The sequence below is a fragment of the Sphaeramia orbicularis genome, chromosome 2, assembly GCF_902148855.1.
Source record: "Sphaeramia orbicularis chromosome 2, fSphaOr1.1, whole genome shotgun sequence".
NCBI classification, from domain to species: domain Eukaryota; kingdom Metazoa; phylum Chordata; class Actinopteri; order Kurtiformes; family Apogonidae; genus Sphaeramia; species Sphaeramia orbicularis.
Window position 1 is genome coordinate 7,471,359 of NC_043958.1, and position 27,978 is coordinate 7,499,336.

Sequence of the window (27,978 nt, forward strand, 5' to 3'; positions counted from 1 at the left end):
CAGCAGGCCGAGGGGCGCCGCGGCACATTGGTTTTCCTGCTGACCTCCTTCACCTTCAGGGGAACACCGTGGTCAACCATATGCTAATACATGGACTGTAGCCCTAAATGAGTAGCTTTTCTGCTAACCCTGCTAATAGCACAGCGTATTGGACAAACAGTTGGATTGTACACAACCTTTCTGTATTCTTGTACTGTTGAATAATTAGTTCCTTAAAAAATATATTACTTATACAAGCAAGAAAAAATATGATTATTGAAGTGCATTTACATATTTGATTATATTTTTATTTTTATTTATTTATTTTTTTTTAATCAACCAGTGATACTGAACTGACTTGATGTTCACTTTGGCTTGATCTGGCCTTTCATCATAATAATTGTTAACATGACTTATGCATGATATATTTATCCATTTATTTATTTATACATCTTAATTCAGCTAAATTCACAGAGTTATACGTTTTTGTTAATGTTCTATATCTTTACAGATGGTATTTAGATAATTATTCACTCAAGGACACACCATCTCTTTATCTAATTGTGCTTTGGCGCCATCTGCTGTTCAAATGGATGAAACAATTTACTTTTTTTCCTCAAGTTTTGAATGTCTTCATTGTGAAATCAAGAAAGTTTCATCTTATCTTATCTTTACTTACACTTGTGTCTTTAGTTTGTGTTATATTCTTCTTATTTAAACTTTTTTTATTTTAAATTATACATTTACATAAACATGTACTTAGACATAAGGAACCACACAGACAAAAAAAAAATACAACAAACCTATTAAACACAAAAAAGAGAAACAACAACAACAAAAAAGATAAATAATATTATCAGCTCCTCTTTACAATGCTCAGGGCTTCGCAGTTTTTATTCGCATATTTTTTTTCCCTCTTGTATATATAGTGTCTGTTTTATTAATTCCTGCTGCCTCCTGAGCCATTGCATCCACATTTCATTTTGATGTGAATCTAAATGACAAATAAAGTCTGTCTATGTCTGTTTGATTTTCACTAAATCCACTTTGTTCTACCTTGTGTTCATAAGGTTTGTCGTCCAGGCAACGAGTAAAAATCCAAAATCAGTGAGTGTATTGGACTAAATGATGCTATAACTCACCATAGTGTCGCAGATGCCTTTTGCCTTTTTGTCAGAAGATGAACGGCTCACATCCTGTAGAAATCTTCATTAGTGTCTGTAAAGGACAAAGATGGAACAATATTACATTTAAAGTGAACTTGAGGCCATGGTTTATTGGCAGGAGGCTCTTGGTTCAATCCCAACAATCTAAATTAATGAAAAGACACAAGATACTTCAAACAACTGTCAAAGGCAACATTTCGTCCTCTAATTTATTTATTCATTTGTTTTATTCTAAGTCAATGAACAGAAGAAAAGTAAACTAAAGCGGTTCCAGTGGGGCGGGTCCGGCACCTTTCCACATTAACCACGCCCATTTCAAATTTTTTTGACCAATCGCGCAATGGTTCTCGCACACTGCACGAGAAATCTGTTCTAACAGGTGGATAACGTGTCGAGATTCTAGAACAAGTAGCGAAAACTCCTAAAATCGCAGCAAAAATGACGTCATGTTCTCGCAGCGCTGAAGTGAGGAGAAAGATTTTTGAAAAGATACATTTGTTCGTCTTCTGGAGGCGGCAAACACAATGACGAAGTTCGTTCTGGTCTGTATGAAGACTCAAACGTCAAACTTCTGGGTAGTTCTCCGCTCTTCCGCATTAACCACGCCCACTTCGAATACCTAGCCAATCGCGCAATGGTTCTCGCACACCGCACGAGAAGAACGTTCTGTCCGAAAGGTGTAGTTTCTCACAAAATACGCGAGAACAGATAATTTTCTTCTCACTCCTGAGGCTGTGAGAATAAAATCGCGTCAGTTTGTTGTCGCAGCCCCCGTTTAAGAGTTCGCGTAATTTGTTCTCAACACACTGACATTCTTCTGGTGCGGTGTGCGAGAACCATTGCGCGATTGGTCAGGTTTTCAAAGTGGGTGGGGTTAATGTGGAAAAGGTGGGGCATAGTGATGAGAAATCTGACTTCTTTGGTTCAACTCAGATAAAGAACCGACTCTTTTGGCAATTGACAAATATGAAGGCTGTGTATGTTATAATTACCTGATTTATACAAGCAAGAAAAAATATCATTATTAAAGTTAATGTATTGACATGTTTTAGGCCTTTTGGGGTTTCATTTTATATTAATTATATCTTTTTTTCTACAAGTGATACTGAACTGACTTTTGACACTGATGTTCACTTTGGCTTGATCTGGCCCTTCAACACAATAATTGCTAACATGACTTATGTATGACATATTTATTAATTTATGTATTTATTAGGTCTTAATTCAGGTAAATTCACAGAATTATGTAAAGTAAATGTAAAGCCTGTCTTTGTGGATTAATAGCTTTTAGCTTGTGAAGTAAGACTTTCTATAAGCTGTAATTGTTTTTCTTTATTTGAATTTATGATTGAATAAATTCAATTTATATTTATTATTATTGTTGTTATTATTATTATTATTATTATTATTATTATTATTATTATTATAGATAACCACTTGTTCATTGTGGAATCAATAAAGTATCATCTTAACTTTACTTACAGTTGTGTCTTTACTTTGTGTCATATTCTTCACTGTCATTTTTATTACTACATTATTTACAGTTTTTATATGCATATTTATTTATTTTTTTCTCTATATAGTGTCTGTTCTATTCATTCCCGCTGCCTCCTGAGCCATTGCATGCAAATTTCACATATATGTTTATATATGACATATTTATTAATTTATTTATGTATTTATTAGGTCTTAATTCACAGAATTGTATGTTTTTGTTAATGTTCAATATATTTACAGAATGGTATTTGGATGATTATTAACACAAAGACATATTCATTCACATTTTGCCCATTCTCCTGCCCTATCTTGCAGGAGCATGTATTAAACTTGGCAGAACATTCTTCTTGTGCGGTGTGCAAGAACCAATGCGCGATTGGTCAGGTTTTCAAAGTGGGCGTGGTTAATGCGGAGAAGTTGGCATTGAGAAAAATCAGACGTTTCAGCTTGAATGATACGATTTCTTCTATCTGTGAGTGTCTGCCCTGTTTTTGGGAACATTCTCTAGAAGGAACAGATGTTCCTGAATGTACAGTGTCCTCTCCATCACCTTCACCAGGCAGGGGAACACTGAGGCCCTCAGGTAAAAATGACAAACACAGAGTCAGACAGGATACCCAGTGATACACTGACATTACTGAAGGTATTTGATGAATGTTCAAGGTAAAAGCACTCACCATCCTCATACACACTCATACACACTTGTAACATAAAAGGATGTATGGGATGTGGATTGGGGTGGCCCAGAGGTTCAACAGACCAAAAAATTATCCACTATATTTTTTTTCTTATAATGGATAATTTTTTGGTCTGTTCTCTTTTTTTTCTTACAGTGGGTATTTTTTGGGCTGTTCTCTCTCTCTCTCTCTCTCTCTCTCTCTCTCTCTCTCTCTCTCTCTCTCTCTTTTATTTTATAGTGGATAATTTTTTGGGCTGTTCTCTTTTTTTTTTTTTTCTTATAGTGGATAATTTTTTGGGCTGTTGCACCTCTGGGCCACCGTAGTGGATGGAGACATAAATAATTTAAGAGAAATCCTAATAGAGTTTTGGATGTTGATCAGTAAACTCTGTGACCTGATGGACACAAAGCATATGAAGTTAAAGGCTCAGATTCATCCCATACATACAGGGTGTGGTGAACGTCAAACCTGAGTTCAGAGTCTGTGGAGGTTCTCCTCATCCAGGTCATGGTCATCTGGTCCTGAACATCCTTCAATATTACATCAGTTTTCCAGTTTCTTGATGAGGAAACGGACGGTTTCGTGATGTTTAATCTGATTTGCAACAACAGAGACTCACAAAACATCTTCAGGCTTGGCAGGCCTTCCAGTGTCCTTCAGATCACATCATAAGAATCTAAAAAATATTTATTAAAAATCTTCCTTCTAGTGTCACCACAACAAGAACACATCGTCCACATCCACCTTAGAGTGGACTTTTTTGGTTTCCAAACACATATAGAAGAAGCAAAACTGGTAACAACAAACAAACAAACAAACAAACAAATAAATAAAATGTGGAAAACATGCCACACTTGACCTCTGATCACTGTTTACACAAAGTGGATCCACCTGCTGACTAGGATCGACACCAGTCCAACAGTGCCCTCGTGTGGTGGAGAACAGGTACTGCAGCCTCTGTTCCACCGTTCACAACACAGGATCTGAACTAAAACACACATTTGTTCATGCCACTGATGAGCTTTTCAACTTGAAGGTTCTTTTGTTTTACTTTTGGATTTTTTTAGCTGAGGTCCATGACTCTTTTTTTGGGAAATAAATCACTAAATATCACTTAAAAGTATGATTATTTATTGTAATGGTCTTTTTGTGGAGTTCTCAAAATAAAAAAACAAAACAAAAAAAAGCTTAAGAGTTTCATCCAAAGCAACAATAAAAATATTAGACCCAAATTTAACAAAACTGATCAAAATATACAATGAAAATGAACAAAATGTGCATGAATTCAACAAAACTGATCAAAATATGCAACAAAAATGAGCAAATTAAACATTAATTCAACAAAACTGATCAAAATATACAACAAAATGAACAAAATACCTGTTAAATGAATGAAAATAAAGAAAGTATTAAATCAAGCACATGACTTTTACTATATCTGACTAAAATCTCTAAACTGGGTTTCATTTTGCTGTAGAATAGATACTTAAGTCCTGCTGCTCATTTCTTAATAAGACAAAGCATGTTTTTTGTTTTTTTTGCTAAAACTAAATGTCATTTATGTGTCGCATCAATACACAATATTCTAAAACGCCTTTAGATTTAGCTTCACATAAACATGATACATAAAAATGAATTAAAACATACCTTTTGCCTGTTCAAAAGGATTTGTTGGGTTTTTCTCTGATACTTAGTGATCTGACATTGCTGTGACAAGTATCTTAAGATGGTTTTTGATGTGATTTAAAGCTTCTATAAATAAATCCATCCATCCAGGATTTGATTTATTTATGTGTGATGTGTGAGGCTGTAATAAATCATGGTGTGACTGCATTATTGTTTCCGAAAGTTTCCGTTTTCGTCTGTTTTTAATACTTATGTCTCAGTTTTAACAGATCCTAAAATTCTAGGAGAGAATTCTGCTTTTCTCTAAACCCGTCTCTCTGTCCTCTGTAAATCTTTTCTTTTTTTTTGGCCTTGGTTTTAAGTGCAGAAACCCTGAAACCAGCGGCTTCACCACAGACATCCTTTTTCTTGAGTCTTGTTTTGCAGTACCAGTTTTCCGCCACACGAGGGCACCCCAAGACTGGTGTTCAACCTGTTCAACTGGTGGAGTCCACCCACTGTCAACACAGAGGTCAGAGGTCAAGGCTGTGGATGCCTGCCTGGAAACTGACAGCGACTCTTGTTCTGTTTTTGCTCCTTTTTAAATAAACTGATGTGAAACAAACGGGAACTGTGTCGAGGTTTAATTATAAAGTAACATCTGAAGAAATCATTCTGACCTTTTGAATCAGGACACCACAGACATTGAGTTTTCTGTTGGAACTAAAGTAATCCAAACCTTTAAAAAAAAGAGACATTTTTTCCATAAAATAGGGAATTTTACACAATTATGCATCAATGTGACGACTGTATCATCAGCCACCAGGACATTATCTTTAGTGCGACTGCAGCCACAAGAACGTCAAACTGTAAGTCATTGTTTCTGGAAAAAAAATAAAAATAAAATAAAAATAAAAACTTTTATACCAAGACTTTTGGAGTGAGAAAATAGTTGTTTAGGCATAAATATGAGATCAATTTATGTTTATGTTTATGCATTTGGCAGACGCTTTATCAAAATTGAACATCCTTTATTTTATTTATTTTTATTATTTTTTTTAAATTTTATTTGAAAAAGTGACGCAAACACATATTTACACAACCAACACCTTACAAAGATAGCTACATTTTTGACAAAGACCCTCAGATTAGGCTTCTACAAGTTCAATTTAAGACTTTTCAAGGCCTTTTTAAGACCACTTAGAACTTAAACACAACACAGACGTCCTCAGAACACAAGTTTATCTGTAACACTGGTCTACAATTTTTTAGAAATGATTTGCTTCAGAGATTAAATGTGCTAAATGTTACGTATTTTAATAAGATTAATTGGAAAATAAATGACAAAAGTGCCAGTTTGCTGATGTTTTCAAGGTATATGATTAAGTGTTATTACACATATATATTGGTTTATGTACATTTATATAATAGTTTTATAAATCTTCCACTGAATAGAACCTGTAAAGTGAATGTATTCTAATGTGCAGACAGTGTTTTGAAGTAGGTCTTGTAGCTCTGAGACAAATATTCCTTTTGAGTCAAACCCATTCTGTCGTTAATTCTTGAATTTCACATTTTGACCCAAGGCTGTATCTTGGAAAGTTCAGCCAACCAGCATTTTTGACTCGATTTTTCTTTATCAGTGACTCTCATGTGTTAAAATTTCATTACTTTTATTCTGGAAGCATTTTCCTTGTAGACCAGTGTAATCGAACAGTTGTGTATTTGCGAACTTTCCTCCATCGACTCCCTAACGTATTTCCACAATCCGACACGATATTTGATTTCAGTACCATTGTGCTATTATTCACATGTCATTTATATTTTTATACATTTTGTATATTCTTCAAAATTGGATAAACTAATGTCTAATAATAATGTATTTTCTTGCTATTCTTGCTTTTGTTAGGGTGAACCGGATTATGACACCGCGCCAACACAACAACCCGCATCAAACACATCACACAACTGCTAAACTATTTATTTACTATTTGATTGGGCCGGGTCTGACCTATGGGGTCTAATGGTCCCTGGTGACCTAATGTAACTGGGAACAAGATGAAGTGACACCATGATCAGGGGTCTCAAACCTGCAGAAAATGATGTCCGCCAAAGGTTCCAAAAAAGCCTGTGGGATGAATCTGCAAAGTGCAAGAATTTCACTGTCAAAGCAGTCGAACTCATTTTAGTTCAGGTTCCACACACAGACCAATACGATCTGAATGATGATAATAACCTACAAAAAATAATAGCTAATATTTTCACTTCATTTGATGTGAAAAAAATAATACATTACGCCAATAAATAATGACAACTTCAAATTTTTGTCTTTGTTTTAGTGCAAAAAATAACATTAACCCTTTCATGCACTGTCCACTCCGGTGGACAGTTCTTCTCCAGCTGTTCTCTTGTATATTAATAGGTTTTGTTGTTTTAGTTCCATATCAGCCAACACAGTGGACACTTATGCACCATCCCATACACTGTAATTCAGACCATTACTGTAACTTTGCTGTTCTTGATAAACCTGATCTGCAGTGACATGTTTGAGTGTAAATCAATTATTTGTTAGACAAGAAGGGTTTTTTTTTTGCATATTATCTCCATGAAATGAGTAATAACTAGCATTAGAATATGTTAAAATGTGAGAAGACATCAGATTAGCTGCATTAAAAATGTTTTTTTTTTCATTGTTTTCATATTACTTTCTGATATTGGGTTTTAAACACGTTTCTTTACTTCAAAAATTAAATGCATGGATATTTTTGTAACTCCATAGAAAAAAAAAACAAACTCGATCGCATTGTTTTTTTCATGGCTAAGGAGGAATAAAAACACTGAAGAAAAAAATCTTGACTAAGGTTCTCACAATTCATGCATGAAAGGGTTAAATTATGAAAATATTTACATTTACAAACTATCCTGTAACAATAAAACATGAATAACCTGAAAAAATATGAACCTGAAATGTCCAAAGAAAATTAAGCACAATTTTAACCAGTTTCCACCTGTTCCTCAGTGTTTAGTGTCTTAGTAGATCTGGTCCATAATGCACATGTAGAAATGATAAGTTGAGAAAGAATATTGTTAAAATTTCACTTATTTTTCTTCAGAAATTTCTTTTTTTTTTCAGGTTATTCACATCTTTTTTGTTTGGATAGTTTATCATAGTAAGTAATTTCATAATTTAATGTTTTTTTCATTTTTTCGTTTTTTTTTTTTTTGCACTAAAACTCAGACAAAAATTTGGAGTTCTCATTATTTTTTATATTTTTATTTTTATACTAATATTTTTCTTGGTCTGGCCAACTTGAGATCAAATCAGGCTGAATGTGGCCCCTGAAAGAAGATGAGTTTGAGAACCCTGCCATAGATAAAGTAGAATTTGTCTGTTAGTCGTCCATGTTGTTTATCATTTTGTTTGTGGAGCAGAACTACAAAGGCTTTTTTTTTTTTTTTTCTTCCACTAAATGTGAAAGTGGTAGTTGGTTGTGATGGTCTGTGTTCTTCAGGTGTGGACATGTACAGCAGAGTCCTGCAGTTTAGTCCGTCCTAACGGTGCTAATGGTGCGGTGGAACTGCTTGTGCACGTTGATGATCCTCAGATGATCCTTTAGCTAATATTAGCGAGTGTTTCTGCTGTGGAAAAAACAGAAAACAAGAAAAGAAAAAGCAAGCAAGCAAAATTATTTTGATGGAAACTCTGACCTGAGTCATCTGGATAAGAGTCTGAGGACTGGCAGGTTCCCAACACAGTCAGCAGAGGACCAGCGCCCAGTACAAAGCAGACTCCAACACAAACTTCAGTGAGGGACACACACCTCCCACAGGACCTTTAACGACATTAAACCCTAATGCAGGCATCGACACACACTGGATGAAGACTGATGCCCACACACACACACACACACACACACACACACAGGTAGGAGATTGATTTCCTGTGTGTTTGTTCATCATCCTAATGCACCGCTCTGTGCACATATACTGATGAAATGCTGAGTGTGTGCATGTGTACTTATGCAGAAATCAATGGATACACACACTGCCATTGTAAACCCACCGCAATAGATTTTTTCCCCCCAGTTTATTGTAACTGAAGCGTACAGAGATTCCGGTCAGTCAGTCTGGTGTACAGTAAATGGAAAGCAGAAAGAAAAAAAAAAAAAGAAACTAAACAAATACAACTGTTCAGACATCACCGTTTAATCCAACAAGTGTGCACTAACACATTTCTAAGAATAAATATGTAGAAATAAAGATTATCGGAAAGACAAAAGGAAAAAAATGCATCCCAGAGTACTGACTAATACGGTCCATTTTGGCAAAAGTTTGGACAAAAACTATCATTACATCTTAAACCAGCAGAAAGAATGGCCTACAACTACATTATAGCGGTAAGGAAACGCATTTGAATATATAGAATATGGATCCTGATCTGGACAAACTGTTAAACATTTAAGAAAAAGGCATAAATGAGTGAAAAGAATTAACAAAGAGCAAGAGAAGACAACAACAGATACAGAAATTATTCTTTGCTTCGAGTTTTAAGTTACTAAGCTGAAGGATTAAAGGTTGAATATGTAAAATTTGCACATGCTTTGTGTGTTTATATGCAGTTTGTATTGGAGTCTGTGTTATTGTTTGTTAACGTTAGAAGCTAACAGCAGCTGGTTTTGGTTCTAGAGCAGGGCTGTAAAACTCATTTTAGTACAGGGGCCAAATTCAGCCCAATATGATCTCCAGTGGGCCAGACCAGTAAAATAATGACAGTAAAAAAAGTAAAATTCTATTCTGATCAGGTTTACATCTATGGAGTTTCCTTAAAAATCTGAATAACATGAACAACTTGAATTGTCTTAAAAAAAACAAGTGCAATTTTGACATTTTAACAATATTCTGCCTCGGTTTAACAGTTTATCATTTACACATGTGCGTTACAATCGCACAAAACACTTAGAATCAGGCAGAATATTGGTAAAATTGCATTTACTTTTCTTAAGACATTTCTGTTTGTTCATATTTGTTCAGGTTATTCACTTTTTTTGTAAAAGTATAGTTTGGTAATGTAAACATTTTCATGTAATTTTACTTTTTTACTCCAAAAAACGCAAAGAGAGAATTTGGGGTTGTCATTATTTATAGGTCATTATGATAATATTTTACTGGTCTGACCCACTTGAAATCTAATTGGTCTGTATGTGTTTGTACGTGGAACCTGAATTAAAATGATTTTGAAACCACTGATCATTAATATCTTCTGTGTAATTTTTGCATTTCACAAATTCATCCCACTGGCCGCACTGGAACCTTTGGCGGGCTGGATTTTGCCCCCGGGCCGCATGTTTGACACCTGTGTTCTAGAGGATAAGGAAACAGGTAGTTACCGCATCTCCATGAACACAGATTATGTATATTCTGAAGTTTTGCAAAATCTGCACAAAGGTTTCATACTTGCTTGAGGTGGATTTTCTATTTTTGAGTTAATCTGCATAAGGCCTACGGCTTTGGCTTGAATTAGCGAAGCGCCTTGAGACAATCGTATTTTGTAATAAAACTGAAATGAAATGATGTAATAAACACTGTTCCTGAATCATTTCTGACTTCATGAAACTTTTTTTTTTTTGTAGTTTTGCAGGTGTTTGTTTATTATTATTGTAAAAAAGGAAATCAATTCTGGGGAAGGTTTTTTTTATATATATTGCAGTTCCAGGAGTGGCCACTAGGGGAAGTGACTTACACATCCATCGTCCTAATCATACAATGATCACAGCTGTTTTAGATGAAAAACACAACAAAATACTCTACTTATTCTACTGTTATAATTCAGATGTGTAACCTAGTCCATAAAACACCTACTGACAGAGCCTAGTTTACACACTTCAAATTTGTTGGTGGAAAAACATAGAATTTGCATTTTCTTTTTTGCAACTTTTCACATTTTAATCAATGTACAGATTTATGGACGGAAGAAATGGACACAGGCGTTTGCTTAGTGATGGAGTTAACTCATATTATAGACTGTAAAATAGCATAGATTTAATCACAATACCATAAAAAATTTTTTTTTTAAATTCTCAATCTCCCCCTAGTGGCTGTCTGCAGTATATGCGATAAGGCATAAATCCCGCCCCTTTGACGGCTGTACAGACCAATTACTGTCATGAATCAATCCAAAAATGGTGTTAAGAGTGTGGATGTCACACTTGAAGCTCCTGTAACTGTACGATTTTTACATTTTTATACATTACGCAGAAACATGGCATTTTGATCATTATATGGAATCTATCAAAAACCTTCACGTTCTCAATGCAACACAGACTTCAACACAAACTTCACATAAACACATAAATGCAACTGGATCTTCCATACAGACGCCTTAAGTGTTTTCATCCAACACTTCCAGGTTTTAGTTACATACACACATACCTGTCATTAATCTTCTCTCAGTTTCTGTACATATTCATACCATTTTACATATAATACACAGGATGTTAGTATTATACATGTATCTATGGAGTGAAAGATTACAAAAATGACAGGGACAAGTCATTAAAATGTTTACAGGTAGCTTATTTTATGGCTGCAAAATGTATAATTTCAGCATCGTAACTGTAATGAGAATGTGCACAAGAGTCAAAACAACATTAAAAAAAAAAAAAAGTACTAAACAGGAGTGTTTTAGTCTTAGCTGCAAAAATAAAAGCAGCTTAAAATGTTTGGAGTGATTATGGCTGAAGAAAGGCTGATATTTGACCATAAAACCTTCCTTTAGTCACTGCAGAACTCACACTTACTGCATTTTGTGTATTTCGCAGAAACAAATTGAAGATGCTAGTTTTTTTCATTCAGTTCTTCCTATCTTTGCTGAAAAAAGTCACTTTTTCTTCAGTTTTCTTTGTTTCGGACGTAATAACCCTCAACTTTAATCTAAGCTTTTATGAACATCTACATGATTAGTCAATTAAATATAGGAAAATACCTGATTTTCACTCAAAAACCCCAAATACAGAGGATGATGTTATAATAAATCACTTAAGAGAGGTTAAATAGAGAAAAAAAAAAAAATGCGGGAAGTGCCATAAAAGCAGTACTAGGTATTTAAGGGTTAATGAAGAAAATGAAGCTAATCTTCCATGTCTGAACTAACCTATATTAGATTAAGAAGGTCTGCACATGCTTCTATTTAATAAGGAATATTAGAAATTTTCTGTCTCATGAATCCCAAAACTATGATTATTTCACTTAAACGCCAGAAGCTACTGAATTAGCCTCGTTTTTCCGCACATATGGAACAAATTGGATTCCAGGTATGGATGACAGCTGGTTTCCGTTCACACATTCCATTACATCAGATGTGACTGATTATCTCCTCCGCACAGACACTGGTTGGTCGCCAAAAATCTATCAAATTAGAGATGAATGAAGGAGCTGGAGGAGGGTTGACGTTAATTCACAGTAATGACAAGGACGATGTTCAGGATTTTTAGTGTTGTCCTGCACTTCTGGTCTGGAAAGAAAATCCTGAGTCTTATTTGTCCGACGCCGAGTCAAAATATGGAGTTTTGGAGACGAACTACGGCACGAAACGTACTAAGAAATCTCAATTTAACATATCATCTAAAAGAAAATAAACAGAACTAAAAAATCCGTTAGTCAGAGGCAGGTCTGGTACACAAGTGGAACACATGCAAATATTCACAAGAAGTCTTTGACATCAGAGAGGAGAGGAAAAAAACTTTTTGCACGAGAGGGAATAGAATTGATCTGCAGTTCAAGGTGCATCTGTTGAGTGGATCTAAGCTGCTCTGACCCCCCTCCCCCCACCACTACCACTATCATCACCATCATCAGTTTCCATGGGTGACATACACTCATCTCACCACTAGATGGCAGTAATCGTCCATTTCCTCCACGCTGTGACCCCTGCTCAGTTCATCTGGATTTGATCTGCATGGAGAGCATCTTATTCCATCCATATTTACAATGAATTAGATCTCCTTCTCAGGTCTGGAAATTCACAAATTGTCGCCCAATGAAGTTCCTCATTCGTGTATCGCTTGGGGTACCGCCGCTGCCGCCAAGTCTCAAAACCATCCTCAAACTCGAATGATGCTGATGGAAGATGAGGCTCTGTGAAGCTGTGAGAGACGAACACACGAGTCAACACCGACACATACATGAACGTGACTCATAAAACCTCGGCGCGCGTGCTCACATGCCGCGCCACATGTCCCCAAAGACTCCCATCATGCATTTATGAACTAATCAATGACCTCCATCGCACGTGACAGATCTAATGGAACTAAACAGCTCCCCGCGGGCTCGGGTTAGGCTCAGTCGGGCTTCTCGATTGCTTGGTTTTGGAGTCGCAGGGACCTAGAAATGAGCGGCGGAGGATGAGGCCCTCCTCGTTATCGCAGCGAACAGGCATCGGCTGATTCATGTCTGACGCGTCTTTGTTGTTATCGCTGCTATCGCTGCCACAGGACAAGTTCCTAAAGTGAAGGATTCGTGCCTGTAAACCTGCTCCAGTTCTGTTTCTTTAATTAACTGCTGTATTATTTCATACCCGTTTAATGCAGCGTTTGTACCTTTTAAAGGTCGCTCATGGGTCTGTGTATCAGTCCTAATTAGGTCCCACAGATACCAACGCTGAAGCACCCAATGATCTTCATAATCAATTCAACACATCGATTTGTTGTTGCAGGTGCAGTAATGTCAGTTTCGGGGACGGTGGATGAAGAATCCTGCATTTTAGCGTCGCAGGAAACCCACTCGGGGATGATTGTGTCCGCTTAAAAAGTTGGGAAAAGCCAAAAAGACGGACTCGTAAACATTTAAGGAGCTGAAAAAGCTGCAAATCTACAGCTACTTATAAAAGCAGCACTCGATTTTTGGAAAGTGTCCGACTTTTACACCTTATGTTTTAACACAGGCTTGTTAGTTTCGGGGGAAAAGATGGGACAAAAATAAACAGAAAAGACTATATCTCACAGAATATATAAACCAGAGCACAATGAAAACAATGGAAAACACGTGAAAAGTTTAACCTCCTGAGACACAGTGAGAAGTTTCACAACAACACAATTATTTCATATAAAAAAAAGCTAAAACTTTTACTTTCCTGGGGCCGGGAGGTGAAAATATGACGTAAAAGAAAACAGAAAAGACAAAAATCACTTTAAGAATGTAATAAAATGAAAACAAAAGCAAACGTAACATGGAAACTATGTCAATAATTTAATTAAATGAAAACAAATACGGATATGACATCTCTAATCTCATTTTTCCATTGATCGACTGCCTTAGTAAAACATCATTTTCACATGTGCGTTACAACTCACAGATCACAGTGGATCTACAAATACATAAAACATTTAATATCAGGCAGAATATTGGTAAAATTGCACTAACTTGTCCTAAGGCATTTCAGGTTGTTCATATTTGTTCAGGTCATTCATATTTTTACCTCCGCTAAGGAACTGCGAAGGGAATGTTTTCACTGGGGTTTGTTTGTTTGTTTGTCTGTTAGCAAGATAACTCAAAGAGTTATGGACAGATTTTGATGGAATTTTAAGGAAATGTTGATACTGGCACAAGAAACAAATGATTACATTTGGGTGGTGATCGGGGCGGGAGGCGGGGGAGGGGACTGATCTGCCTTGGTGGAGGTCTGCATTCTTCAAGTGCTTTTCTAGTTTATAAAACATAGTTCGTATTTGTAATCATCAACATACAATTTTACTATTGAAATGGCTAAATTACTTATATCCATGTATATCTGCATGTATTTTATATATCATATAGGCTTCTAACTCTATTCCAGATGTCTTCACGCACATACACACGTCACTGTGTATAGAGCAGTTTTGACCTCTTCTGTGTTGTGTCCAGAGTAGAAGGCCAGGCCGACACATGGGTAGGATACAGATGATTTCTCACAGGGGTCTTATCTCTAAGTTCCTGGCGCTAACCAAAACACTCTGGACACACCATAATTTTCTCATCTTTATCTTATGGGAGACAGAAGACTACATTGTTACTTGTGTTTTTGGGTTCAGACAGCCTCAGCCTTTGTCTGAGGTGCATCTCTTTCTTGGAGCTCCAATAAAGTGAATACTTATGACACTGAACACTTGAACTGACCCTTCTTTATTGAATAGAGTATTATTTTTCCATAACACTATTTTACACTAAAACAGAGAGAAAAAATTGTGGTTGTCATTACTTATAGGTTATTACAATAGTGTTTTACTGCTCTGATCCACTTGAGATGGAATTGGTTTGTATGTGGAACGTGAAAGAAAATGCTTTTTTCCACAGGCCGAGTCAGAATCTTTGAGGGGTCGGTTTTGGCCCGTGGGCCGTATGTTTGACACCTGTGATGTAGAAGTTGACTGTGTTTCCACGTTCACTACAGAGCCTCTGAACGTCCAAATGGGTCATATCTGATGACCATGAAAAGACGACAAACTGCATTTTACACCAATTATCTACACGTATTAATAGGATTATTGGATCAGCAGGTATTGAACGGTTTAGATCAATAGATGGATTTGGTCGCCGGTGGATCTTTGGGTCTTTATGGGTTAAAACGACTGGGACTAACCCCTACTGGCAACTTCATCCGCCTGTTTTCAGTTTCTTCACTTATATTTGGAACAAACCTCCGTTGTCAGACCCGACAAGCGCCGCTGCTGTTTTATATTTAGCCGCCACGGCAGCAGCTCTGGTTGCTAGGGGAGATCTCTGATGCAACTACCAAAGCACTTCAGAGGAAACAAAATCTTCCTGGCAGCCAAGAATGATCATGCATTATAGAGCGATGCAGTGGTTGAATAATAGCGATGTGGAAAAGGAGGAGGGACGAGTGAATCACCCTGCTGCTGCGAACCGCTCCGTTGTGGTAGATGGGCGAGCTGCCGGCCGAAGCGTTGTAGTAGGACGACGTGGAGCGAACCAGCGGCCTCTTGGCTTTTTCTTTGGCGCCGTTGGAGTCGTTGTCTTTAATGATGTCGTACTGTCGGCAGAACAGGGCGATGACGGCTGACGGAGGAGACGGAGAGAGTCAAAAAACGAGAACATAAAAGCACCGATGTCCACACATGTACAGAGGCTCACCACGTTTTAGCTAAGATTCTGTTAATGACTTTAACTTTTATTACTAATAAGGTTGTGCTTTCAGTTTAAGTGACATTTTAAGTGTTTTTACCTCATCGTCCCTCTGAGATCTGGAGACTATTTAATCTTATTTTCATCCTCTATTTGTAACACCTGACGACTTTTTTTTCTCTACTTGTTTTTAGCTTTTCTTGCAACTTGTGTAGTTCGTTTTTTGCTTACTTCTGTAAAATTTGTTAACTTTTGGATGATTTTTAACTCATTTTTAGCTTTTCTCTACAACTTCTGGATGATTTTTTAGCATTTTTGTTGCTTCTCTGTAAAATCTGCCAAATTTGGTCCTTTCTTCATAACTTTTGGACAATTTTTAACATTTCTTTATAATTTCTTTGTAAAATTTGCAGATTTTCAGACTAGTTCTTAGTTTCTCTTGCGGCTGATTTGGCTTATTTTTTTTGCGTCTTTTTGTTAAAATATTTTAGTATTTTAAAAAAAGTGTTTCCCTGTAACTTTTGGATGATTTTTAACTCATTTTTAGCTTTTCTCTCTAACTTTTGGATGATTTTTACCATTTTTGTTGCTTCTCTGTAAAATTAACAAAATTGTGTCTTTTCTTTGTAACTTTTGGACCATTTCTAACATTTCTTTATAATTTCTCTATAAAATTTGCAGATTTTCGGACTAGTTCTCAGTTTCTCTTGCGGCTGATATTTTTTGCGTCTTTCTGTAATAATATTTTACAATTTTAAAAGAAAGCATTTCCCTGTAACTTTTGGATAATTTTTGACAAATTTTTTGCTTTTCTCTAACTTTTGGATGATTTTTAACATTTTTTTGCTTTTCTCTGTAAAATCTGCCAAATTGTGTCTTTTCTTTGTAACTTTAGGATAATTTTAACATTTGTTTATAATTTCTCTGTAAAATTTGCAGATTTTCTGACTAGTTCTTAGTTTCTCTTGAAGCATGTTTGGCTTGTTTTTTTTTGCCTCTTTCTGTTACATTTTTTAGACTTAAAAAAAGTATAAAAACCTTCTAGTGTTTCTCTTTAACTTTTGGATGATCTTTATCTTATTTGTAGCTTTCCTCAGTAATATTGGCAAACTTTCTGTCTGTCAAACTTTCTGTCTGTTTTGGCAGCATTTTTAGCTTATTTTTTTAATATAATTTTATTTAATTCAATCTTTCTAACTTTTCTCTATAAAATTCCAGTTTCACATCTACACATTTTTCTATATTTTTAGCTTGTTGAGGCTTCTCTATATAAAGGGTTCAGACTATTTAACTTTTCATTTTAACTTCTAAATCAGTTCCATACTTTTTTTTTTTTGCCAGTTTTTAGCTTACATCTGTAAATTTGCAGTCTTTTTAGCTTGTTTTTAGCTTCTTATTGAAATATTTATGGACTTTCTAGCTTGTTTCTTGCTCTTTATTTGTAAAATCCTGAGAATTTTACCTTGTTCTTACCTTCTATTTGTAAAACCTTAAGAGTTTCGCGCTAGTTTTAACTTCTTTTATCAACATTTTAATATTTTAAGCTTTTCTCTGTGAAATCTGCAGACTTTTTAGCTTCTCGTTTTAGTATCTGAAGACTTTTTAAGCTTTCTTTTGCAGGGTTTCATCTTGTTTGCATGTCTTCTCTAATGTGTGGTGTTTCTCTTGTGTTTGGATGTTGTGTTCAGTAAATGCTTTCAGTGCACTGTCAGTCTGTCCTGTCCTTTCAATAAAGTGACACTCAGACTCTGACCTGCCCACAGCAGCAGGACGGTGGTGATGATGAGCAGCTCTCCGGTCTGCAGGTGGGGAGTCATACCCAGACCTTCCATCGCTGGTTCATCTGAGGACAAACACAGCATCACAGTCCCTAAGGTGCATTTTTGTACAATGAGCGGATTAAATGAAATTAATCCCTGAAGGAAAACAGTTGGTTGTCAAATCATACACCAGCACAACAAACAACATAAACACATGGAACTATATTTCAGACGCTTTGCCTCCTGACACTGTAGCTTTTTATTCAGTCATAACAAATACGGCATGTAAAACTAACTGAAGTTGGATTTTTTTCGCTCCTCCACTACACAAAAGAAAAGTAAAAAGCCCTGTCAACCTTTCAAAACAGATTCCAGCCATCAAGTCGCATCCAAATCGCATCCAGCCTCCACCGTTACCAACTTCAGCAACACAGCAACACTATATGTGACTGACTTGCTGTTATTTGACACATGTGGGGCAGTTCAGGATATAAAAACTACATTAAAAACAATGCAAACAAACAAAAGAAAACAAAGTAGTGAGTGAACAGGTGCTTATGTAGGCCTGTCTACAATATTTCCCATTAAAGCTTCTTTCACAGGGCTCCATTATTTATAACCCAACACTAAAAATACATCTTTTAATCCTGTTTTTAGCTCCTACAAATAAAAACCTCTGAGATTGTTTGTTATCCTGTATATGGAAAAGCTTTTACATGCAGAAAACAATATATATTACAGCGATCAACTCCTATGAATAATATATGGCTTGTTTTTGCAGTGAAAATATTGAATATATAGTTGTTTCTAAAGGAAACTCCAGCAATAAGTTCTATAAGGAAGCACAGAAGTGTAATATAGGCATATATATATATATATATATATATATATATATATATATATATATATATATATATATATATATATATACATATATATATATATAAAATGGAGACTAAGTTCATTGAAGAAACCAATTAAAACTCTGCAGAAAATGACTTGTTATAAATGGGCATCAGTGTGTGATTGCAGTCACATGTTCTACATCTTTTGCACAGATCTGTAGATGCAGACGTGCTGTATATATCCTGCTATTTTCTGCTGCAGTGATCTGAAGTTCATTGAAACTTTTTTGAACCGCCTTCTACCGCGGAGTGAGATGACGTTCATTTAGAGACTCAACAGTAAAGCAAGAGAATATCAAAAGTCACAAACGCAGAGAAGTAAAAATACAAAAAAAGCTGCGGTTCATCAGTGGGACATGGAGGTGCAGATGGGTTTTTAAAAGCTTTATAAAGCTCAGCTCCGACTCAGATGATTAATTTCTAACAGACTTAGTTCTACAGCACTGCAGCATCAATCCACTGGGCTTACAAGCACATCTTTATTTAATTCAGTTTTTCATATTTATTATTGTTTCATAGCTTTCTGCTTCGTTTCTGCACTTAACCGTTGTCTGAAGTAAATATTGACCAATACATATTAGACAAAAATTTAGGTTTAGATTTGTTTGGGCGTGTACAACACTTACAATTTGGAAACTATCAATAAAATACTAAAAAAAAATTCACCCATTAACGCTTAAAGACCTGGAAGTATTTTATGTGGGGGCTTCCAAGTCAATCGTTTTCCACATTTAACCATTCCTAAGTGATTTATCACCATTTATTATAATATTATCCTCTTCTTTATATAATATTATCCTTTTTTTAGTAAAAAAAAACCTGTCATTTTCCTATATTTAATTTCCTAATCGTGTAAATGTTCATTAAAGCTCAGACTAAATGTGAAGGTGATCATATTGTCACCTTCTTATGTCATAATTTTCAGGTTTCAGAAAAATATCACATACTCATATATTAGAAAAACTTAATAATTATAACTCAGTCCATTATTTTAAGAGAGTGACTATATCAGAAAAGGGGAAAAATGAAGAAATAGTGACTTTTCCAGCAGAATATACCATGAACTGACCATAAAACAAGCATCTATAACCATCATCATTTATCAAACTCCATGGGTTTCTCTGGTGAATCAAAGTAGAAGATGACGGTGTTTCCACGGTAACAACAGAGCCTCTGAACATCCACATAGGTCATATCTGATGACCATGAAAAGATTAGTTGAAAGATTACTAGTTCTAAAGTCATTAAACATTTTATTCTCGTGTAGACTTTTATCATCTTTGAGGGTTAAATGCAGTCAAATCTAAAAAGAGGTGTTTTCTCTTTCATACACGGCTCATGTCAATCAGTTAAGTCTGAAAATAACTCTAAAGGAACATGAGTGACAAGGCTCCTAATACTTATTTATTTTAGAAATAACGTCAAATTCACTTTTATTGTCCCTTCAGGGAAACTCATCCTCTGCATTTAACCCATTGTAGTTTTCACATAAGGAGCAGTAACACCCTCTGGGGACACCCGGGGACCAAGAAGGAGAATAAATCTAGCATATTGGAGGAAACTGGAGGATCTACACCAGGGTTGTCAAACTCATTTCAGTTCATGGGCCACATACGTACAGCTCAATTTGATCTCTAGTGGGTCGGACCAGTAAAATAATAACATAATAACCTGGAAATAACGTCAACTCCAAACTTTTCTACATGTTTTAGTGCAAAAAAAGAAAAATTACATAATGTGCATGTTTTGTACCCTTTTGTTTTAGCTGCTTTTATTTGTATTTGTATGTTTACAGTACGTTCTGTATATGGCACTTGGCACTTTTAATTTAAGTACAATAAAGATACTCTCTATTCTATTCTGAAATTTCTTAAGAACAGTAAGTGTAATTTTAATGTTATGATGCCTAATCTTATCATTTACACGTGTATTACAATTTACAGATCATTCATCTGGAACTGAAAAATATACAATAAAATTTTATGATCAAAACAAATAGTCAAGACTCAGTGACACTCTTGACTGTTATCTTCTTCTTCTGTGTAATTTTTGCACTTTCTGCGCAAAATGGGGTGGACCGGATTGAATGCTTTGGAGGGCTGGTTTTGGCCCATGGACCGTATGTTTGACACCCCTGATCTAGAGGAAACCAACGTGGCACATGTTATGGTAAACCAAGTCTGGTATCGTAAATTTATTGAGGTTTTTTTTCTGTTTTTAAGAAAAATATGGATAATTACGGAAAGAAATTAAGCAAAAAAAAGTAAGGACTGATGTGCTGCGTTGTGTGTGCATTTATTTACGGTGGTCCAGGACTCCGGCTGGGTAGTGGTCACTTCTCTCCAGGGTCCGGAAGTGGACGGCTCGGCTGGGCTGACTGTCCCCGTTGGGCCCGACAGACTGAACCTGAAACCACAAAACGGAAGGTCTGTTTTACTGCTGAAGGTGGAACCAGAACCCTGTCATCACATAGACCAGGACATTACCAGCTGACATTAACAGGAGACGGCGTTATGTAAGAACCTGGCTGGTGAGGGTATATTTAGTGAGCAAATGGTGCTTTGGTTTTTTGGCTGTCGTCCTGAATGATCACTGGAGGACGGGCGGTAAAATCTAGAGTCACAGCGAAAGCTTAAAGGAGAAAAAGAGGAAAGAAGAGCAACAGACTGCACAACACATGGACCACCTCAGGATTATTATGGGATATTCAGTCTCTCTTTAGACCTAAAACTAAAAGGCTGACTGTTTTACTAAATCCTGTTTCCAACATATCTATATTAAATACACACATTTAAGGAAGTACTGATGTTTATAAGCTATATGGACAAAAGTATTGGGACATGTCATGTCTACAGCTGTAAGACTCCGTAAATCATGCTGATTTACGATAAAAATATCAATATTTCATTAAAGTTTAATGGGAGATTTTTCTTCCTGAGCGAGATGTGAAGAAAGTTGATGGTTAGTTCCATCCATCCATCCATCCATCCATTTTCTTCCGCTTATCCGGGGCCGGGTCGCGGGGGTAACAGTCTAAGCAGGGATGCCCAGACTTCCCTCTCCCCAGACACCTCCTACCAGTTGTGGTAGAAAATTACTATTTACATTCAGAGCATGAAAAATATTTATGAAATTTAGAGGTAGAACATTGAAAATCGTAGCTATGGATAAAAAAAAAATGTTGACAGAAATTAAGTGTAACTTTGGAAGCAAAGATAACAGTTTAAACAAAACTAACCAATGCAATGATATTTAACCCAATACAAAACTATATTAAGGCATTTGTCATTATTGTTTTGTGTCCCTGACCCCTGTTAGAAAAGAAACACCTGAATTTAATGTGTCCCAATACCTTAGTCCATATAGTGGATTTCTTCTGGTAATGGTTGACATCCCTATTCAAGTCAATATTTTACAGACATATTGTGTTAAAATTGGTCAGGAAGGTTCATTTGTGGGTTTGAGGTTGTTTTTAATCCACTGGTATCCAACCTAGAGGTCCTTTCTAACCACAGGAAACATGTAATCTGAGCAACGTCACAGTAATGTATTATTTTTTCATACGGTTTGTTTTTAACTTTTTTTTTGCATTTCATCAACTTGAGCCGTAAACAAAAATACTAAATAATCACTAATTGGCATATATATTTTTTAACCCTTTAAATAACATATTTGTAATTAAACAAACCATATTTTTTTAATGCAAAAATAAATAAATAATATATAACAGGAAAATTTTGATTATTTATTTTATTTATTTTTTTTATTTATTATGCAGCCTAGAATAAGTCAGTTATGAACAGCAACACTGATGAATATGCATTATTAATTTTTGTGCAAGGTCAAATGTTCTAAAATGTGTCATTGTAATTTTTTACTCACTTTGGAGACAGATTTAATTTTAGTCATTGAAACTGCTGAAGTTGGAAGTAGCTGCATTGTCAGGTGGGAATGAATCATAACAACATGAAACATTTCATTGATTCGTTTGACAGTATTTTATGTACATATATTATTCTATTAATAATAATACAATATTCACTATGCTATAGAGATTGTTAATTTTTGCTGTGAAGTTGGACATGTTAACATGGAGGTCTATGAGGATAGACGATGTTCAGACTGCAGGCAAATGTGGCCCAAATCTGATTTTTTTGCCCATATGTGACCTTGTATCCGATCTGTTAAAGTTTGAACAGCACAAATACGATTTTTTCAAATCCGACCCAGATCACTTTAATATGTGGTCCTGAATCTGAAACACATCTGATATTTTGCAATGGGACTTCATTCTGAAGAGCCAGGTCGCATTTATCCAACCTGTATGTCACTGAAATGCGACAAACATCACAATTCTGCATCCCAGGAAGGGGAGCGGCGACAAAAACATATTTACTTCCGTAAACACAGTGCATGCCTGCGTGGTCACGTATTATGTCAGGACCTCTTTTGCGCATGCGTGTCACTTCAGGGTCGCATTCAGTTCATACTCAAATTGCATTTAATGTGTAATATGAACGAGCACAGAAAAAATCCGAATTGTGAATTAAGACCTGCTGTCTGAACGTAGCCTTAGATTCTTTTTTCTTAGATTCTTCCAGCTTTTTTCATACAGAAACTTAATGGTGCATTTAAAGAACACCCTGTAAACTCTAAAATCTACTCAAATGGCGATGGAGGTGGTTGAAAATATTGTTTAAATACATGGATTTACATTTTAGTTTACACTCAAAACTGATAGAGGTCGCATTTAATGTGAAATATGAACGAGCACCCTAAAAAATGGGATTTCACCAAAAAATCTAAATTGCAACCTTAGAGTATTTCTTATACTATGTCCAACAAAAGAAATTACAGCAAGGAGAAAACAATTTGCACATCATAGGTTTAGTCAGTCCTACTATATAATGCACGTTTCGGCCCTGCCCCGTGTCCCCATGTCCCATCGATGTGTGTCCCATCGATGTTTGTTGCAGCACGGGAGGGCGTTTGTACGGGTTTTCCTCAGCCTTCACAGGCCCGATAGCTGCCAAACTCGCCAAATGAATACAAACATTACCTGACTATCTACAAGGCTCAATTTCATGTCCGTATTCAAATGTTGTGAGGTATGTTGGATGCTTTTAGCCTCTCATGCTATCGTACAATGGCACCACGGGTACAATGCTGCGAGTGTGATAAAAAACACCAAATGTTGTGGTGAAACACTGAAACATTCCTGCAGCCACTGAGGAGTTTACAGAGTGTTTAGTATTCCTTTCAATGACTATTCAGTTAGAAAAATATATCACAAAGGCACAATTACATCCATAAGAGGCCGATCTCGCTATTTCCACCTACACATTGAACCCAGAGGTTGAATGCAAAGAGTTTTCTCCAAGTCATTGTGGGATATGACTAACTCATGCAGAAGCAAGGAAGGTAAGCTGAGTTAAAGTGGACGCAGAACAGGAATTACACCACGGAACGGGTCCTTCACTGAATCCAACGGGGCTCAAGAGTCTCGTCCATCTCGTGTCTAATCGAAAAGTTGAGCATGTTCTGTAAAATCGGAGAACCGTCCTTGAATAAACCCGTCCTCATTTGCCCACTCATTCCATATAATGAAACTTCACGGGTGGGAAATTCTCTCCTCTACTTTGCGCCTCTTCCCACAGAGGTCAAAGGTCAGCCCAGGTGGAATTGGCAAAGCGTGTGTGCGTTGCGGGGACATGTGTCTGCTGACGGGCAGATTTAACAAAGTCGTTCATCTGAAGGGCGGTCCGCACCAGTCTGTCAGTCTATTAAGCTGGAATGGATTATAAAGAGTGGGAGTTGGTGATAATAGAGTCATATTAGATCCACTCCCACTGAGATCAGACACACTTTATTCTACCATTTGATCTGAGACACTTTCAGCTCCTGTAGCAGCTCCATACACTGGTTCTGTATATTCTGCTGATAACACGTGTACATTTCAACAGGCAGGGTTTTTTAGTGTAATATTCAGTGTTGCCAACTCCTCAGTAAGGAAAGTATCGTCTGTTATGGATCTGTCCAAATCGAATGCATAGACTACACACCGACCAAAGGGTCCGATCAAGCGAAAGTGAACATCAACATGAAAAAGTACATTTGCACGCATCATTTATCAAGTGAGCTCATTTTTTTAGCTAAAGATCTCTATTTTATGGAACTGTTATCCTTTCTAAAATACCACTTGTAGAAAAAAAGTTACAACCAATTTTATTGCTTGTACTTTCTACACCATAGCTCGAATTTGACGCTATAAACTATATCTAAAAAATTTGAAAATGTATTCCATCTGTTGATTATATAGATGATTATTAAGTTTCAAGTTATAGATTTTTATTATTTTGTGAATATTATTGACATTTATGAGTTTGAACGTTTGTGAGTTGCTTAAAAGGCCTTGTCCGCATGTTACCATAAAAATACCAATTTTTAATTGACAAGTTCCTTATAATTCAGATATTTGAGTGAAATTTTCAGAAAGTAATGGTCTTTTGTGGGACCTTTCTGTGTGAAGATTGCATGTTCTCCCCGTGTCTGCGTGGATTCTCTCCGGGTACTCCGGCTTCCTCCCACCATCCAAACACATGCACTGATGGGTTAATCAGTTAATCTAAATTGCTCATGGGTGTGAATGTGAGAGTGATTGTTTGTCTCTGTGCGTCAGCCCTGTGATGAACTGGCGACATTTCCAGGGTGTACCCCGCCTTCACACATAAGTAGCTGGGATAGGCTCCAGCGACCCCCCCTGAACCTTGTAAGGATAAAGCGGGTTCAGAAAATGAATGAATGAATGAATGATCTTTTGCTACATTTTAGGTGATGCATACAACGGTAAAGAGTCGTCCATGTGTTACTGTGGCAGCCTGTCCTTGGCAACAAAGAGTGTGTATGTATATGTGTGTGTGTGTGTGTGTGTGTGTGTGTCTCACCTGGACGCTGTAGTGTGTGTCCTCGTCCAGGTCCCACAGCATACACCAGTGGCTGGACGTGTTCACCTCGCGGATGGAGCGTTGCATCAGGCCGTCCTGTCTCTGGAGGACAGACAGATGACCGTAAGCATCAGGATACACTATGACGCGCTAAAAACACACTGTCATGATGGACCCATGATGGACACACATAGATGGTGCTGAAGGGCGTAAACAGGTTTATTAACAGAAATTAAACAAGAACATGAGTAACAAAAAACCTGAGGGTGGAAGAAACAGCAGATTAGGTGGATGATGAGATGGAAAGTCCGGAAGAGTCTGTGGAGATATAAAGCAATGATCTGGAACCGCACTGGAACAGAGGGGCCCCTTATGTGGGCCCCTGAGGAAGATCTGCTCCAGGTGTGGTGCCAGCAGGTGCCGAGGTAATTATCGTTAACGAAAACTAATGAAATGACAAAAACTAGAATTGGAAAAAAAAAACAAAAAAATTTGTTAACTGAAATAAATAAAAAACTATTATTACTGTATTGTGTGCTTATAAAACCAACTAAAACGTATACAAATTATGGATAAAATTCCCTTCATTTTTGTTTTTGTCAACGTCAGATTGATATGAAATCAATTTATTTCGCTCGAGCTATTTTAGCTGGCAGCATCATACGGTACTTCACGGTCCGTCACTTCTTGTCACTTGTCCTTCAGAGTTGTCTTCTTGTCCCCACTCTACCTGACAACATGGAGACTAAAGTTGGGAGAAAGCTGAAAGCAGCAGAGTCTTGTATGGGATTTATTTGAATATGACAGCGAGGAAGAGAAAAGATATGAAAAAAACTAATACTAAAACTACGCATTTAGAAAAAACAAAAACTAATAAAAACTAGCAAACCTGCTCTAAAAACTAATTAAAACTAACTAGTGAAATCAAATCAAGTTTTTTTTCAACATGATATAATGACTCATGTAAATATACTCGCCAGTTTTAATTGGCGTGTTGTCTGTACGCATTATAAGCTTTCCGTGTGTATGTTCTAAGGTTATTAACGAAATGACGAAAACTACAATTGAAAAAACATTTTCGTTAACTGAAATAAATAAAAACTATAATTAAAATAAAAAACATAACTAAGTGAAACTGTATTGTGCCTAACACGTATAAAAATTATGGCTAAAATTCCTTTAGTTTTTGTCTTTGTCAAAGTCAGATTGATATGAAATTGTTTTATTTTGCTCAAGCAATTTTCGCTGGCAGCACTTCACAGTCCGTCACTTCTTGTCACTTGTAATTTAGAGTCGACTTCTCATCCCCACTCTACCTGGAAACATGGAAACTAAAGTTATGAGAAAGTCCTGTATGGGATTAGTTTGAATACGACGGCGAGGAAGATAAAAGCTATGAAAAAACTAAGAACTAACCTAAAACTAAGCATTTAAAAAATACGAAAACTAATAAAAACTAGCAAATCTGCTCACAAATTAAAACTAACTGAATTGGAGAAAAAAAAGTCAAAACTAAATAAAACTAAACAATGATGAAAAATCCCAAACTATTATAACCTTGGCAGGTGCTGATGAGTCTGGGGGAGGGGTCAGCGGTGATGAAGGAGTGGACCATGACACACACGTCAACAGGAAGTCATCCATACAGTACAAGCCGCCGGTAACTGGTGTAGTGGTGTTTATCAGAGCGCCGCCATCAAAGGGTTAACACCTCATTTAAGAGTAGAACTGATTTGTTGAATCGCTTGATCATTATTTCACCAGCTCGTGACAGATGTTGCAAATGCAAATACGAACTGCACTTTAACAAGCAGCTTCACCTCATAGAAATTCAGCTCCAACCTTTTCTGTCCCAATGGGGGAAATTAGGTCTGCAGGCAAGGTAGCACCAGCTATCATCTTTTGGAAGACAGAGAAAAAAACATGTACAGAGAGCGTCTGCCGGTGCAGGAAAGTTTTTAAGTGATTGACTATGAGACAAGTTGCCCTATTTACCAAGTTTCTCCAAGGTAAAAAAAAAAAAAAAAACAAAGAAGTGAAAGAAATCATGTGTAGTCCAGAGAGTTTAGAGTAAAATCATTGTTTCAATACATATTTGTGTATTTATATTAGGGATGTAAACAATTAATTGACTACCAATCAGTTGCCAATAAGATTTGCTCGATTAAATTATTAATTGTCGGTTAATTGCTCTTTTCCACGGCAGGATTTGTGAACTGAATAAAATCTTGCTTCACCATGTCAGGTAGTGATGCAAAGTCAGAAATGCCCATTTCCTCTGAAGTGCCCCTCTTCAGATCCATTTATTTGACTGAATTTCTCTGCAG

The 27,978-nt window shown here is 36.4% G+C and overlaps 1 protein-coding gene across 1 annotated transcript in view; it reads right to left on the bottom strand.

The window, feature by feature from the left end:
* Positions 1-12,210: 12,210 nt before the first annotated feature.
* LOC115436075 (fibronectin type III domain-containing protein 5-like) overlaps positions 12,211-27,978 on the bottom strand; it is a 56,077-nt gene continuing 40,309 nt past the window's right edge. The window contains exons 3-7 of the mRNA XM_030158795.1: positions 25,652-25,753; positions 21,011-21,113; positions 17,796-17,885; positions 15,810-15,976; positions 12,211-13,068 (exon numbers count right to left, since the gene is read on the bottom strand). Coding sequence (XP_030014655.1) covers positions 13,027-13,068; positions 15,810-15,976; positions 17,796-17,885; positions 21,011-21,113; positions 25,652-25,753 — 504 coding nt within the window. The 3' untranslated portion in view covers positions 12,211-13,026. The remainder of the gene's footprint in view (positions 13,069-15,809; positions 15,977-17,795; positions 17,886-21,010; positions 21,114-25,651; positions 25,754-27,978) is intronic.